The 14,473-nt window shown below is 35.2% G+C and overlaps 7 protein-coding genes across 8 annotated transcripts; 4 read left to right on the forward strand and 3 right to left on the reverse strand.

Annotated features, from left to right (window-relative positions):
* The first annotated feature begins 285 nt into the window (after positions 1–285).
* LOC117603746 (uncharacterized) lies at positions 286–1,895 on the forward strand. Its single transcript, XM_034323198.2, has 4 exons — positions 286–422; positions 950–1,126; positions 1,518–1,632; positions 1,711–1,895. The coding sequence occupies exons 1-4, from the start codon at positions 365–367 to the stop codon at positions 1,823–1,825; spliced, it is 465 nt and encodes a 154-aa protein (XP_034179089.1). The 5' UTR covers positions 286–364; the 3' UTR covers positions 1,826–1,895.
* Positions 1,896–2,589: 694 nt separating this feature from the next.
* LOC117603744 (uncharacterized) lies at positions 2,590–4,498 on the forward strand. 2 transcript variants are annotated; one of them, XM_034323195.2, is made up of 4 exons: positions 2,590–3,000; positions 3,077–3,259; positions 4,095–4,283; positions 4,358–4,498. In XM_034323195.2, the coding sequence occupies exons 1-3, from the start codon at positions 2,974–2,976 to the stop codon at positions 4,263–4,265; spliced, it is 381 nt and encodes a 126-aa protein (XP_034179086.1). In that variant the 5' UTR covers positions 2,590–2,973; the 3' UTR covers positions 4,266–4,283; positions 4,358–4,498. The 2 variants fall into 2 exon arrangements, with proteins under 2 accessions (XP_034179086.1, XP_034179085.1); XM_034323194.2 differs by having other exon boundaries at positions 2,590–3,259.
* Positions 4,499–4,867: 369 nt separating this feature from the next.
* Positions 4,868–8,121, reverse strand: Su(fu) (suppressor of fused). Its single transcript, XM_034323180.2, has 7 exons — positions 7,795–8,121; positions 7,232–7,324; positions 5,959–6,268; positions 5,646–5,881; positions 5,354–5,575; positions 5,070–5,277; positions 4,868–5,006 (listed from the first exon to the last, which is right to left on the reverse strand). The coding sequence occupies exons 1-7, from the start codon at positions 7,965–7,967 to the stop codon at positions 4,941–4,943; spliced, it is 1,308 nt and encodes a 435-aa protein (XP_034179071.2). The 5' UTR covers positions 7,968–8,121; the 3' UTR covers positions 4,868–4,940.
* Positions 8,122–8,252: 131 nt separating this feature from the next.
* Positions 8,253–9,263, forward strand: amrt (TM2 domain-containing protein 2 amaretto). Its single transcript, XM_076690833.1, has 3 exons — positions 8,253–8,541; positions 8,622–8,709; positions 8,788–9,263. Exons 1-3 carry the CDS (start codon positions 8,399–8,401, stop codon positions 9,115–9,117), a joined length of 561 nt encoding a protein of 186 aa, XP_076546948.1. The 5' UTR covers positions 8,253–8,398; the 3' UTR covers positions 9,118–9,263.
* eIF2Bbeta (eukaryotic translation initiation factor 2B subunit beta) lies at positions 9,260–10,825 on the reverse strand. Its single transcript, XM_034323186.2, has 6 exons — positions 10,684–10,825; positions 10,513–10,599; positions 10,151–10,432; positions 9,933–10,089; positions 9,474–9,868; positions 9,260–9,398 (listed from the first exon to the last, which is right to left on the reverse strand). The coding sequence occupies exons 1-6, from the start codon at positions 10,749–10,751 to the stop codon at positions 9,326–9,328; spliced, it is 1,062 nt and encodes a 353-aa protein (XP_034179077.2). The 5' UTR covers positions 10,752–10,825; the 3' UTR covers positions 9,260–9,325.
* Positions 10,826–10,932: 107 nt separating this feature from the next.
* Positions 10,933–11,865, forward strand: LOC117603745 (protein PBDC1). The gene is made up of 4 exons (XM_034323196.2): positions 10,933–11,074; positions 11,233–11,298; positions 11,371–11,430; positions 11,506–11,865. Exons 1-4 carry the CDS (start codon positions 11,054–11,056, stop codon positions 11,863–11,865), a joined length of 507 nt encoding a protein of 168 aa, XP_034179087.1. The 5' UTR covers positions 10,933–11,053.
* Positions 11,866–12,067: 202 nt separating this feature from the next.
* On the reverse strand, positions 12,068–14,269 carry Hlc (putative ATP-dependent RNA helicase DDX56). Its single transcript, XM_034323175.2, has 6 exons — positions 14,057–14,269; positions 13,447–13,890; positions 13,124–13,383; positions 12,855–13,047; positions 12,481–12,785; positions 12,068–12,419 (listed from the first exon to the last, which is right to left on the reverse strand). The coding sequence occupies exons 1-6, from the start codon at positions 14,144–14,146 to the stop codon at positions 12,068–12,070; spliced, it is 1,644 nt and encodes a 547-aa protein (XP_034179066.1). The 5' UTR covers positions 14,147–14,269.
* Between the last annotated feature and the right edge of the window lie 204 nt (positions 14,270–14,473).

The following is a 14,473-nucleotide window of genomic DNA, read 5'->3' on the forward strand; positions in this document are numbered from 1 at the left end:
GTACTGAGTCTAGATCGCGAGGAGAGATCATCGACCAGCCTCGAATTCTCGAAAGAAAATTCCGAATCAACGATACATCGCCTTGGTAACCAACCGACAAAACACTGGCTCGTAAGGGAGCTGGAGACGATACGACGTTGTCGTCGTCGAGGAACAACAGGAATCTCGACTTCTACATGGTTTCTACCTCGATCCGGTTCGATCCACGTCCCCGAAGACGTTGATCTCTTCGGTCGACATCGTTTTTCCCGTCTGACATGAGCGTGTCGGAAGAACTCGACTCGGAGGAGCCTCGGGCATTTAGCAGCTGACGGCGACCAGACGATCGTTCATCCTGGGAAAAGCGCTCGACTCTCGGGGAAAGATGGATGTCAGGTTCTGCTGGATCATCCCCTTCGCTTTGCTTCTACTATTATCGCAAGGTCAGTTTATCAATCATCATATTATAGTCAAAACACGAAACGCGCTTGATTTACTGTAATCGATAATTCTGTGGGCAGTGAGTCTTAAAAAGATCTCGATGATCTAATTACCGGACACTTTGTGTAATTTTATATGTTGCTTTATAACAAAGTGTCGGAGAAACTGGTACGTTTCGTTGAAAATGTGTGACCACATCTTGAGGTGAATAACCCGAGCCTAGAAGGTGAAGAGTGTTTGACTGGAAACGAAGTCAATTGGACATGAAGAGAATTCTACAGAGATTCTCAGTTTTTGGAGGAAAGCTTAAATAATTATTTGATGAAGAAATAATTGGTCGAAGAGTAAGGATTCTTTAGTAATTCTATTGCAAACGCTAATGCGAGTTTTTTTTTTTTAATTTTCCAAATTGATAAAATAAAATATTTTACAGGGTATCTTTAACCCGGGGTCGAATCTTATGTAACCCCTAGCAACTTCAAGTTTAATCGATTTCCTTCGGATTAATTGCTTTATTTTCGTTAATTAGGCTGGGCCATCGACTGTTTCAAGTGCGTGTCGATCGACGGTGACAACAAACCTTGCGACGACCCGTTTCACAATAACGGAAGTCTTGCCTTCCTGGAGTCGCCCTGTTTGGGAGGTCGCAAAGGGCGCGATGGTCTTTTCCCCGCGACTGCGTGCATCAAAATAGCGGGCATATACGGTAAAACTTACCTCTTTTTGTAATCACGAGTGGCCCTTAACCCCCTTCGGCCGTTGTGTGTTCGCTGAATACACTATGCTTCTTCTGCACGCGGCAACGCTTGTTGACGGAGGTTTTTGTAGGGCAAAATAAAAGTTAACACACAACTCGAAACAATGAGAAAATTGTGTTTGATTAAGTTCCAAGGAATTTTAGCGGATCTCAAAGAAACTTAGAGCGTAGACCCAGATGGCATCATTTTAATTAACAATCCAGTATTCTTTTTCAATACGAAAAGAAATAAAATATTAAGAAAGCTATGATTTCATTAAATACTGTGTTAACTTTTAATTTTTTAATAATCACCTCCATGCTTCCCAAGTATGATTGTAATTAACGCGTGATTAATTAGACGAATCTGGAGTGTCTTTGACGGTGAGGAGCTGTGCTCTAGACAGCGGAACTTTGACGACCGATTCAGAAATTGTAAGAATGTCTCATTGCGGAGGTTTCTACTTCGACGACAAGTAAGTATAAAAATAGAAGAGTGTAATATTTAACCCTTGTAGAAAATTGGAAATCAGAATAGTAATGATGATTTTCAGATACGTACGAGGCTGCGTTCAATCGTGCAATGATGCTGACGCTTGCAATGGATCATCGCCTCAAGTACTTTCCTTCGTACTCTTAAGTTTATCGATCTTTGCCGGGCTAATTTGACGGGAACTCTATGGATAATTCCAATGAATCAAAACCATAGATAATTGTACATAGAAAAAAAAAAAAGAAATCGCCTATAATGGACCACTTCGAATTTAAAACAGTAACGCGACCAATTAGCTGTGGACCAAAGATGAGAATACCCTGAAGGATGATGAAAATCGTTTATCATATTTATCTAATATATTAAATAAAATTTAGAATACTTGAATATATATATATATACACATTTCTCATATCAAATCTAAGATGAAATTCACTATTTGATACTATTTGATAGTTTGCAAATAGGAGCAGAAACTGCCATTATAATTATGTATACATTATGGACGTAATTATCATTTTATTATTATTATTAATATTATATAGCTATTGCTCGACGATAGTGAGGCATGCATTTGTGAGATTATTACAGATTATATACAATACTCAATAAAATGAATTTTAAGTTACATTGCATCTCAATTAATAAATCATACTGCCTTACTCGCTCCTTTACATCGCCCTATTAGTCGCCTCTTACGACAGGCAGGGGTTACCGTGGCCGTATTCTGATCCCCCCGAGCCACAGGGGGAAACAATTTTATTTTTTCATTATGCAGACTAAACAAAATCACGCGTGCATCTATTGCGATATCCGGGTACAAAAGGGTCGTTTCAATTTTTACCATTATGGCGCCACTGGTTAACCTAATTTTGAAAAATCGCTCGGTAAGGTGTTGAGTAGTTTGCGGGGTTTTTTAATAGATGGCACAGAGGTTGAATTTCGCATTATTTTACCGTCCATTAGATCTTGAAATTATTTAATTTTGCAATTTGTATGCATTAGTACCGTAGCCAGAAATGGCTTTACTGACGTAATGCACGTCATAAAGAGCTATGATCTAATGTTCCAAGTTCAAGGGGATAAAGGCTAGCTGTAATCGGTCAAAGAAAAAAACACAAGAGCAAAGGTTCTTGAATTTGCTCTTGAAATCGAATCGACGAACGTGACGCGAAGAATGCGTCTAAAACGCAAGTTCATTGATAGATATGGAAATTAGAGGCTATGCAAATGAGACGTAGAGGAGCGATTGATAATCATCAATCATGAAAAATCATGTTACGAACGCGTCGCAACAGTTCGTCGAGTTTTTCTCCCGAGTCGCATGCTGGTCATGGGAGACCCTCGAAAAGTTACTCGACATCTTTCTCGATTTCTTGACGAGGATAATCGAATTGATACTAGCGATGATGAACCTGATTTTCCAGGTGATATGCTTCCTAATGGGTCTCTGTATCGACGCCATGCAAACGTTCGCGAATATCTTCCGAGGAATCGTAAACGTCGTTAGCAAAATCAGCTGCGAAGAGATCGAAGATTTCGCATCTGCTTGCATCGTTGTTCTACTTTGGATCTGTGCTTTCAAGATCCTCAAGAATTTGATCAAGCGTGTAGGAACTTTATATACTCCCTTAGCACGTTTTAAGAATAATTAGAATTCCTAAAGTTTCGATTGAAAACTGCTATCGCACAAAGTAGAATACGGTTCCTAATTTATTTCTAATCTCGATTGAGAATAATATAATCAATCGATTTCTGTTCAATGTTTCAAACTTGCAACGGTATTCCCATCGGTAAACAAAAATGTCCTTATGTAAATGAACCTGATGGGAACGACTCAAGTAACTAGCTATGATTTTTAGAAGCAAGAAACGCTACACAATGACAAGGATTTAAAATGTAAGCACATTTGACGAAATACCGAAAAACGTGTGCTCTGATGTGTGGTGGAAGACTGTGGCACAAAAACCAGGTAATCTTGTATTATTCAATTAGACATAATTGAAGAATTATGAAGAAAAAGTATTCCATCCCCAACGGGGTACCGTCCACGCGGAGCCCTTCGGCCGGAAGTATTCCACCGTCAAAGGGTTAATACATATTAAATTTTCCTATGTATAAATTATCTGGTTTTTGATCCGGCAGTTTTACTACTTAAAACAATAAATTATTGAAAAGAACTTACTTCGTGGTGAAGCTGTATATTTCATAATCTCCAGAATCTTGCTCTTCTTGCTCTTCTTTTTCATCCCTTCACCACACCACATTAATGAATTATATACATTCTTAATTGTATGAATAAGAATGTTCGCGTAAACGTGTTAATAATGCTTACCGATTAAATTCGAGGCTCGAGGAATCGACCGCTCTTCACTGCGGTGACCTGAGCACTAACCAAAACACCAACACATACGATACTTCCAACGTTCCTTTTATATGTCATAGAACGCGTTCAGTCTGTTTGGCTCGAGAAACGTGAACGGGAACAATAATAACAAGTTTGAGAGATACAGGCTAGAAGCTTGTCCCCCAAGGAGAAGGGCAGGGAAAAGGGTGAATCGACGTTACGAGAAACGATCTCGAACCGCTCCCAAGGAAGAAGAATTGGGTGACTAGAATAAAAGAAAAGAAAAGGTCAGAATGGGGCAGAGGTGGAATACGTTTATATAAAAAATCTTTTTTAAAAGATATGTATCTCTGAATTATAGATTCAAAAAAAAGGAAGACTGCAAAGTGTATAAAACTTGTACGAAGAAAACTAGAAAATAAATCATGTTTTCTTATAAATATTATTCCTTATATTCCGTTCTATTATACATATCCTTTTTAATATAAAAATTGCCAGAAGATTCTGACAAAGTGTCAGATTTCTAAGGTTTTCTATTTACAAAAATGTTCTACATAAAGTAACAATGTGTAAACTCGTATATCAAATACAATTACACTTTATACTTTGCATTCTATTATGTACATAATTAAATATAAATTGTTAACAAGCATCAACTTGTAAAAGAGAGGCGTTCGAAAAATATCTTCGGTAAAAAAAAAATATTCTTAGTTTCGTTGACACGTGTTAAATATGCCTCCTCTTCCACACATTGATACGTAAAGTCTTGCAGTTCTATCGTGTGCACGATAACCGTACGCGCACAATTATAAATAGTTTCGTCGAAATCCGCTTTGTAACAAAATTAGATAATACTTTGCTTACGTCGATTTATCCTAATTCGCTTAAACGTATCGAAACGTGAATGAATTTTGGGTAATTCTAGCCACACTTATATCCATTCCTCAGTCATTTACAACAGTGATAACTAGTTTATATTCGGGCCAAGAAAATGTTTTTGGCAACTGAAGCTGTAAAATAAATTAAAATATTCTTAATGACCAATATACAAAATTATTTTCAACGTTAATTACCTGATTTGGTGAATTTAGAACTTGAAACTCCTGGGCCATTTTTTCGGACAATTCCTCCGGAAGTAATACTTGTAACCATGGCCCCTGAACTACGTACGGCCTTTCTCTAGAAACTAGAGTGCCAGTTACTGACGGTGCTACGATTGTGATAGCCGTATGAGACAATATAGATTTAAACGTGAAATGCCTTCCGTGCATCACGCGTCCTCTATAAAATCAAATGTATATTAGAATTTCATTTATTATACATAACATTATTTATCATATACTGCAATGATATGTACTTTATTGCTAATGGTAACAGAGATCCAGCTTCGAGATTAAATGTTAAGTGGAGTCCTGGTAAAGCTTTAATCAAATTTTCATGTGACAAATTAATATCCTGTTCACAAGGAGACAACCTTTCTGACTTTATTATTGGTTTTATATCTTCTTCTTCCTCGTCTGACTCGTTTCTTGTCTCTCTATATCTTTCTATATTACTCTCACTGTTGACTTGTACCCACCTATGTAACATACTACTATTGTATTTCAAATTTTTATTTAGTTATTTAGAAATTAATGTAGGATACTTGCCAACATTTTGCAGACACACCGCTTAAATTAGAACCTTCCTTCTCTATACCAATTTGTATTTTCTCTGCTACAGAAGGATCATCCTCCATAACAGAATGTATTCTTCTCATATCTGTTACCAACCATGGTCCACAACCATGACTGGTCTTTAATAAATTTACTAGACCTAAGCCATTCCAGTGCTGTGCAGCTAACAATTCTTCAGAAGTAACTCCTACAATTTGAACAAAGGAAACCTGTAACATTATATGCAAGACAATGTTATTATCAAGTGAATACTTGCAACAACTATTATTATAAATGATCCACGTACATCACCATGAGGTGTAGATATGAATGCTGGTAACTGTGGATCCCTGCCCATCAAAATTTGGGTGATTCTACCATTCCCATTATCCAAAGGAGCATGCCACGACACATGGTCACCAGGCAACAACATGTTACCAGAATTAAAAACATATTTTGCTAGTTGTTGCATCACGTTGGCTGGCCAAGTAGGGGGAGTCATTTCGTTCCTTTCTCTGACCAATCTGAAGGTCAATTCAAACCCAAAACCACTTGGACGACCAGGACCACTTTTTGGATGTATCCTTCCATCTCCATGGAGATCCGATAAGCCCAAACTTTAATCAAAAAATATTTTTCTCATACACTGTTCTAAGAAACAGCTGAGGTAGAAATGAAAAAATCAGTGGCAAGATAGAAATAACTCTATGTTTAATCCAGAAGGGATAGTCTAGGTTTTAGTCAATGGTGGAACGTATTTAGATAGAACAGACGGAAAAGGGGAAGTCCCGTACATCTATTTCCGACGCGTCGCACTTCAAACGACTTTATCTTCCTGTACTCTATACTTTCTATATATAGAAAAAAGAGGGAACTATTGGAACAGCTGCTTCGAACCGAAGAATGAAGGGTCACGTATTAAGGAAAAAAAAAAAGGAAGAAGAAACACCCTTTCGCGGTAGACCATTCGTCATTCGGCGCCTAGTTTTTAATAAGGGATTCCTGAAACGAAAATTCATTTATCTTTTGACGACGTGAATCATTACGGTAACTTTTACACATGCATGTTCCGTGTCCTAAAAATTTTCATTTAAAAAACAGGAAAATTCGATTTTCTTTATTGATGATACAATATAGCTAACAAATTACTACAATTCATTCTGTGATAAATAATAAAATTGTTATATCGGTATTTCAAAGGATCTGTTTTATTTGTGTCAAGGGTGGTAAGTGAAATTGTCGAATGACAGAAATGGGTACCGCGTACACGTGTCATCGAGGGTGCGTCGGAAAAATAACATGCGCCCAGATCAGAGGCACACTCCTGCTATTCAACAGGATGACACTGACGAATACCCGACTTCCCGTTTTTTTTCTCTAACTCTTGGATTCTTCCCTCTTTTCCATGCTACGAAAAAAAGATGTGACCTGTCTTTACTGAATGAACGATGCAAGCCAGTGTCACTTGGACGATCGCGTGCGCAGCGAAAAAGAAAAAATCCTTGACGGACTATTACTGAAATTTTGTCCCGGTGCTGTATTTGAGGAATAATTTACATTCATGATAAAATTGAACTCACCTAATATAATGCCAATGTGGCGGTACCCCTAATTCAGGGCAGCCAGGGTTTTTGTACATGCTGATGTAGTCGAGAGGATCCGGACCCCCCAACCTGCGCAAAGGTGTACAGAAAATTTCAGTTATTTGGTTTTATATCCGGTAGATGCAACTAAGGGTGGCTAAATATAAGTCGTCCTCCCTTTCGGTCCAAGACTTCCATGCCTAACTTGATAAAATACCCAATACCGCATTGCTAATAAAATACTACACAATTTCTTCGATTTTGTATCGATCGGGGGTAGATTTATCATATTCGGTTATACAATTTAAAGGGATTATATGTATAAATTTCGATTTTAATAATGTAACAATTTTTTCAAATTAAAATTTAACATAAGAGGTAGTATACATATAATAAAATACATTTTACAATTATAATTACTATCGCTGCAACACAACCCTTATTTTGACTAAACAGTAACATCAACACCTACTATATTTATTCTCCAATAACATATACATAAAATATTTAAACAATCAACAATTACGTTCAATCGTTACTTTAAATGACAGAGTTTTTACCAATATTTGACGACTGCAGTGACAGTGAGCGGATTGCTTTGGTCGGGATAGATCTCTTTACAAAGGCTGTGAAGCGCGTCAAGGCCTAGAGCCCGTGTCGTCGGTGCCTGGATCGGTTGTCCCGGTGGAAATGTTCGACAAAATTCTTCCCTTTCCCGCATATTTCCGTACATATATACAAACGTTCCAGCCGTAAAACGTACTGCTCTAAAATATACCACAGATAATGCACGAGCACTTTGTTTACTGTCGTGCAACCACTGCGTACACCTTCCACCAAGTACAGAACACACGTCTCCGATCCTTGACAATACTGAAATTCTTTCCTAGCGAACAGGCGACTGATTCGGAAATCACTGCGCGTCTCTGAAATGAATTGCAGGCAACTAAAGAAAGTGTTTCGGGATTGGTGCATGCTACTCTAGCTGCATCCCTATTGGAGCGTTCCCATAGAGAAATAAAACTTTCGACCCAATGGAACGGTCTTCGTACACAATTGTATTTGCTATTCAACAGAACACATTATTGAAAATGCACTTTGATCGGAGCACTTTGATAAAATTTGAAGAGTAGAAGTGCACTTCAAAATGTTACATTAAATAAAATGAAGTTGGGATATTCTATTTTAATTCTTGTCTATCTTTCACGGGATTTGCAAATATGTTCAGGAATCGCATTGATAAACAAAACCACAGATTTTCAGCAAGAATACAGGCCCAACGGTCCGTTAGTACTGTGTAAATTTCTGTAAGTATTCGGCTGATTTGATATTTCACGTTAGATTTATTAGTTTTATTAATTTAGTTTTGTCACATAACTACATACAGGCCAAAAGAATTTATAGAATGCGAAGAGCCAATTGATCATAAGGGTAATAAAACTGCCAAAGAAGAAACTGGATTTGGTTGTGTAAAGGTATTGTTGCTACTCACAAACTTATATATGAAATATATAATATACATAAACTAGAAACCTTGAACATTTTGTTTCTAGTTTGGAGGTTCTAGATACGAAGATGTTGAAAAAACTAAAGTATCATGTACTGTTCTACCAGATATTGAATGCTATGGGCAAAGAACATTTACCCGTGAGGGAGTTCCTTGTATAAAATACAGTGATCACTATTTTGCTACTACTTTATTATATAGCATACTGTTAGGTTTCCTGGGTATGGATAGATTTTGTCTAGGACAAAATGGTACTGCTGTAGGTAAATTAGTAACATTGGGAGGAGTAGGAGCATGGTGGGTGTTCGATGTAATTCTATTAGTCACAGGTTCCTTACAACCAGAAGATGGTAGTAACTGGAATCCTTACGTATAGTGTACCAAATGAAATTGAGAAATCTCCAAAATATTAAGTAAGAACAAATGTTTTATGTACTGTTGTCATTCTAATCAATAATAAATAAATTAAGTTTAAGAGATTATTAAAATACTTTTTGTAAAATAAATTTATATTTACTTGTATATGTATTAGTGTGCAATTATTTAGAAAAGCAAGTTACTAATATACAAATATATATCATGTTTTATAATTCATAATCATCTGGATGATACAATTCGCTGAGTAATCTGTAAATATATGATGGTGCATTTCCACCCCTGAAACAAAAAATTAACATTACATCGTTAATGGATAGTATCATTTGCTATAATGACCGAAATTTACTATCTTACGTATTTGAAATAAATAGGGTAACCAATTCTGGTGGTACATAATCAAAGACAGGATTATACACATGAATCCTCTCCAACAAAGGTGCATTAGTACTATTAATTACCCCCTGTAGGGGTGAAACATGTTGATTAAAACCATCTTGTTCATGTGAGCAAAGATAAAGTGGAGATAGCTTATAAAGTGGCAACAAAACCATTACTGGTACAGAGTAATGTTTTGCAGCTTGAGCAACTGTATGAGTGCCAGAAATTGCTCTCAATCCTCCATTTGCCATTACAGTGTGAGTACCAATTATTACTTTATTCACACGTGACATCATTGCAAAAATGGCTACATCTGATATTAGAGTAGTTTTAATCTTTGCTTTTGAAAGATTGATTGCCATTTCATGACCCTATAAATGATGAAAGATTCTTTAATTGTACCAATAAGCTACCAAAATATTTATTCATACATACATTTAAAGATGGACCACCTTCAGCTACTATAACTTCAAAAGCTCTTGTTGTAGCAGCTCTTTTGAAAAATTCTTCCACTAATTTTGATTTACCAATAGTTAAAATAATCTCATTAGAATGAATATGTTCAGAAGCTTGTTGTGTAATATTTTCTGCACTAAAAGCAAGATGATATTATTAGCACAACATTCTGTTCTTTATTCATTATTGCAACTAACCAGGTTTCTAATTCAGCTTCAAATTCATTAATATGCTCTATAAGAGCTGATTTTAAGGAAGGCACAGAAATGTTAAAGTCAATTTGCTGATCACCCTCAGCAGTGAGAATTTTGTGTAATGATTCTTGTGGGTCTGTTTCTTCAGTTTTATTTTTTAATTCTAATGTGTATTCCTCTCTAATTATCTGTAATATTCTTCTAACCATATTGCCAATACAAAATTCCAAAGGAAATGTTTCTATTAAATGTTTTCCATTTCTTGTTATTATGTGTATCAAATTCCTTTTAAAATAAAAAATATGTTATTGAATTAGTTGTTAGGTTTGTACCATATATGTATATTAAAAAAATGTAATTAATACTCTGCTGTAGTCCATTCTGTGTTATTTATAATTTCTTTTAGAACCGATATAGTCGCCACGACAATGTTATACGTTCCTTTGATGTCACTAAAACATAAACATTTATAAAAAATGTAATAAAATGTAATAAAATTTTGATTCAAGTAAGGTTAGAATATTTTAAAGCCTCACCCATAAAGAATATCATTTATCAATTTTAATACTCCTTTATTGATCTCTTTGTTACCTGTGCTAACCATGTTTAGATTTTTCTTTTTTTAATGTTATTTTATCCAAAAATAAGATCGAGACATTTATTCTGTCATATAGTATTCAATAGTATTGGAATACCAGCTGTAGCAACTTATAGCAACTTATAGCAACTGTGCTTATAGTGTTTGGTTCTTTCTTTTCATTGTCACTTTACTTTGTTGCGTCGCACGTGTTTTTAGCGGCGTGACATGTGTATTACATGGTCGAATCTTAGTTTAAGATATTTCTAAATATTTTTCTAAACATTTGATAATTCCGTTGCATCACATTATTTTTTAAACAGTAAAAGATGGCACGCATCGGGGATGTTGTAAGTACAATACATTTTTACAGATTTTATACCATTTTGTAGTGTGAAAGTAATTCTTAACCTGTTATTCTTTTCGTAACAAGAACATAATGAACTTTACTAATTTATTTTAACAAACGTATATCTGAATCCAAAACTAATTTGTTCTAATTTTCAAGACTGCAGATCAGTTGATAGCTGGTTCCAGTCTACTGTCTAGACCAGCAGAAGAATTTGACAATGATGTAAGTTATGAATAAACAATAAATGAATAAATGAATGTGCATAAATAATTATAATTGTTACATATTTCTTAGCCTTCAGTGGAAGCCATGTGGGCAATAAAAACCATAGAACATGCTACAGTTTATTTCAATGTAATACAATTTTCAGACAGCTTATTTAATCCTGTATGATGAAAGATTTAAATACTAAAGTTATTTGTATTTTAGATTTTATGTTCAGTTGATCCCAAGTTTTTGAAACTTACCCCCAACGATGATCAGATCTACAAAACCTTTAGGGAAGTTTTCCCTGACCTCAAAGTGGATAAAATAAATGAGGATGAATTAAAGTCATCAGAGGGAAAGATGAAATGGAGACCATTTTGTGAACAGTTCAAAGGAGTTGTAGAAGATCATAGCTTTGGTACACTGTTGAGAGCAGACTGTGAAGGAGATTATTCCGAAGAGAACAGTATACTTACAACTAGAATACAATTTTATGCCATTGAACTTGCCAGAAATAGGGAAGGTTATAATGATGGTATTAGAAAAAAGTACAAACCTAAACGGACTACCGAGGAGTCATAGAATCGTAACCATTATAATAACCAGATATTACATGTTAAAAACTCATTTGAATAGGATATTATTTTTCATATACAATTTTGTACAATTTAAATGTATCAAAGCTTATGAAGTTAAACATTTTACCAGACTGTTATTTATAATAAGCAATGACACAAAATAAAGAAATTAGCAAAAAAAAAAAGACGTTTTGTTTTTATTCTTTTTATACTTGTAAACTCATTAGAGGATTCGATGCACGTGCTTTATATTTTAATTGCGTAGCGGTAGATTTAAATGCCGTAGAGTCCCTATTAAATTTTCTTTTTCCTCTACCGACGCCTACAAGCCGTTTTAGAGTAGGTGGTACTATATATTCAGGCACATCTTTCAAGTGCGGTTGTAACTTTACAGTATGTAATGCTTTGTCTTGTCTCAGCGACTGTAAATCTCTCGGATTATCCTCAAAATAACTTTTCAATTTCTCACAATTCAATACCTCCTGTTTTATTTCTTTTAAACGAGCTTCGCGGACTGCTATTCGCGTTACCGCCTTCCACGCGTCCTTCGCTCGATACCTAATAAGAAAATACAAGATTATGAATTCTGAACTTAAATAAACATTTAAAATTAACATACCTAAAACCTTCTACTTCTTCCAGTTTGAACTGATACGTTTTAAATAATGTATCACGATTGTAACAATGTTTCAATTCTGTTTCAACCTGTTCAAGAAGGGGTCTTTCTCTTATCGATACGAAACTCAATGCCGTTCCCTGATTTTTTCCTCTCGCAGTACGACCAGCCCTGTGAATGTAAGAATTCACGTCCGGAGGAAAATCGAAATTAATTACATTGGACACGAACTGAAAATCTATACCACGCGCCACACCTGATTCTTTATCTTTTCTCCGTTTTCCTTTCTTAACTTTGACTATATGAGGCTGGAAGTAATAATGAGAATCATAAATAAGTCATTCATTGTTTGCATAGCCGAGATTTATATCACGTACTTCTTCCAAAGATTTTTCATCTGATGCTATTATAATGTCATAAGTTCCGCTATTAAACTGTGTGACTGCTCTACATCGCGAGAGAGCCGGTAATTCGGAATTTAAAACACAAGTAGGTATACCAAACTGTTCCAAGAATAATTTTAGTTTGTAACATCTATCTACTGTATTCACGAATATAATAGTTTTTCCTCTGTAAATAAAAATTAGTTGATCTCTCTTTATGTTAATAAAATATTCTCTATGTGTGTCAACATTTATATGGTTACCTAACTAAATTCAATTTCAACAAAGCATATAAAATTGCAGCTTTATCATTTTCTTCTGCAGCAAGACTATAATGTGACAATTGAGACAATGGAGCTAATGGTGGCTCTTCCAATTTTAAAGTTACTGGCCTATGGAGTACCAATTTTTTAAGTGCTAAAACATCTTCTGACAATGTTGCAGAAGCCAAGGCTGCTTGGTATACTGTTGGCAAGTAACTCAGGAGGCTCCTTATTTCGTCCTCATATCCAAATGAAAATACCTGAAAAAGAAAAATAATATTGTTAGTACAACCAATGTATTTAAGAAAGATTAAACAACTTACCAGATCAGCTTCATCAATTATCAATGTTTCAAGAGAGTGTTTTAATTTCATGTTACTTGCTTTCAAATGCTGTAACAATCTGCCTGGAGTACCAATAATGATATCAGGCTTTTGATTTAACAAAGGTTTCTGTGCAATGAGATCTACTTGTGGACTGACATCAACAACATTTACTTCTCTACTACATTTTATTGTCAAACTTATTATTACATCGTGTGTCTGTTTGCATAGTTCTTTGCTGGGTGCTATGATAAGCCCCTTAATGTCCTGCTTCTTCTGTGCTCTTTTATTTAATAAAATCTTTTGAATCAATGGTATAGCAAATGCAGCTGTTTTGCCAGATCCTGTGCGCGCTCGAATTAAAACATCTTTTCCTTCCAACATCAATGGTATGGCTTTTTCCTGTATTAGTGTAGGTTCTAACCAACCTAATTTTGCAACAGCCTAAGAAATATTTCATTTATATATAATTACAAACATAGAGAAAAGGAACTCAATCCCGAAGTATAGAATTATATGTAATAAAAGATAACTGATGTTGAAGAAATCATTCGTTTTACTATGTGAAAATAACCTCAACCTCGAAGGTACTAAGAATGTATCTCTTTACCTTCAAGATTCTATCGTCTAATTCTAATTCGTGGAAATTCTTTGGTTTCTCCTCATTTTCCTCATCTACTTCCATTTCGTTTGATGCCATAGTGGATACAAAAATATAATTCAAACTTGAAAACACGTGTCTACTTGGTTGTCAAGGAAGATCAGTGAGATCAACATGTTTACAATTACCGCATTTTTGACATTAGCACCTTCTGGTGTTGAAGAGGAGAACTATAAAAGGAGTAATTTTTGCGTTCTCTATCGGCAAAATCAAAAAGCTCCTTTATAGCACCAAACAGTAGATGGCGCTATTTAGTTTTCAACAAATAGCGGAATTTTTGAAATATAGAAATTTGGAAGAACTTTTACGAGAAAATATTACTCTAAATTTTAAATTTACTTTTTCTCGAAAGCGAAAGGAATGAGA

Source organism: Osmia lignaria, chromosome 11 (genome assembly GCF_051020975.1).
Source record: "Osmia lignaria lignaria isolate PbOS001 chromosome 11, iyOsmLign1, whole genome shotgun sequence".
NCBI classification, from domain to species: Eukaryota; Metazoa; Arthropoda; class Insecta; order Hymenoptera; family Megachilidae; genus Osmia; species Osmia lignaria.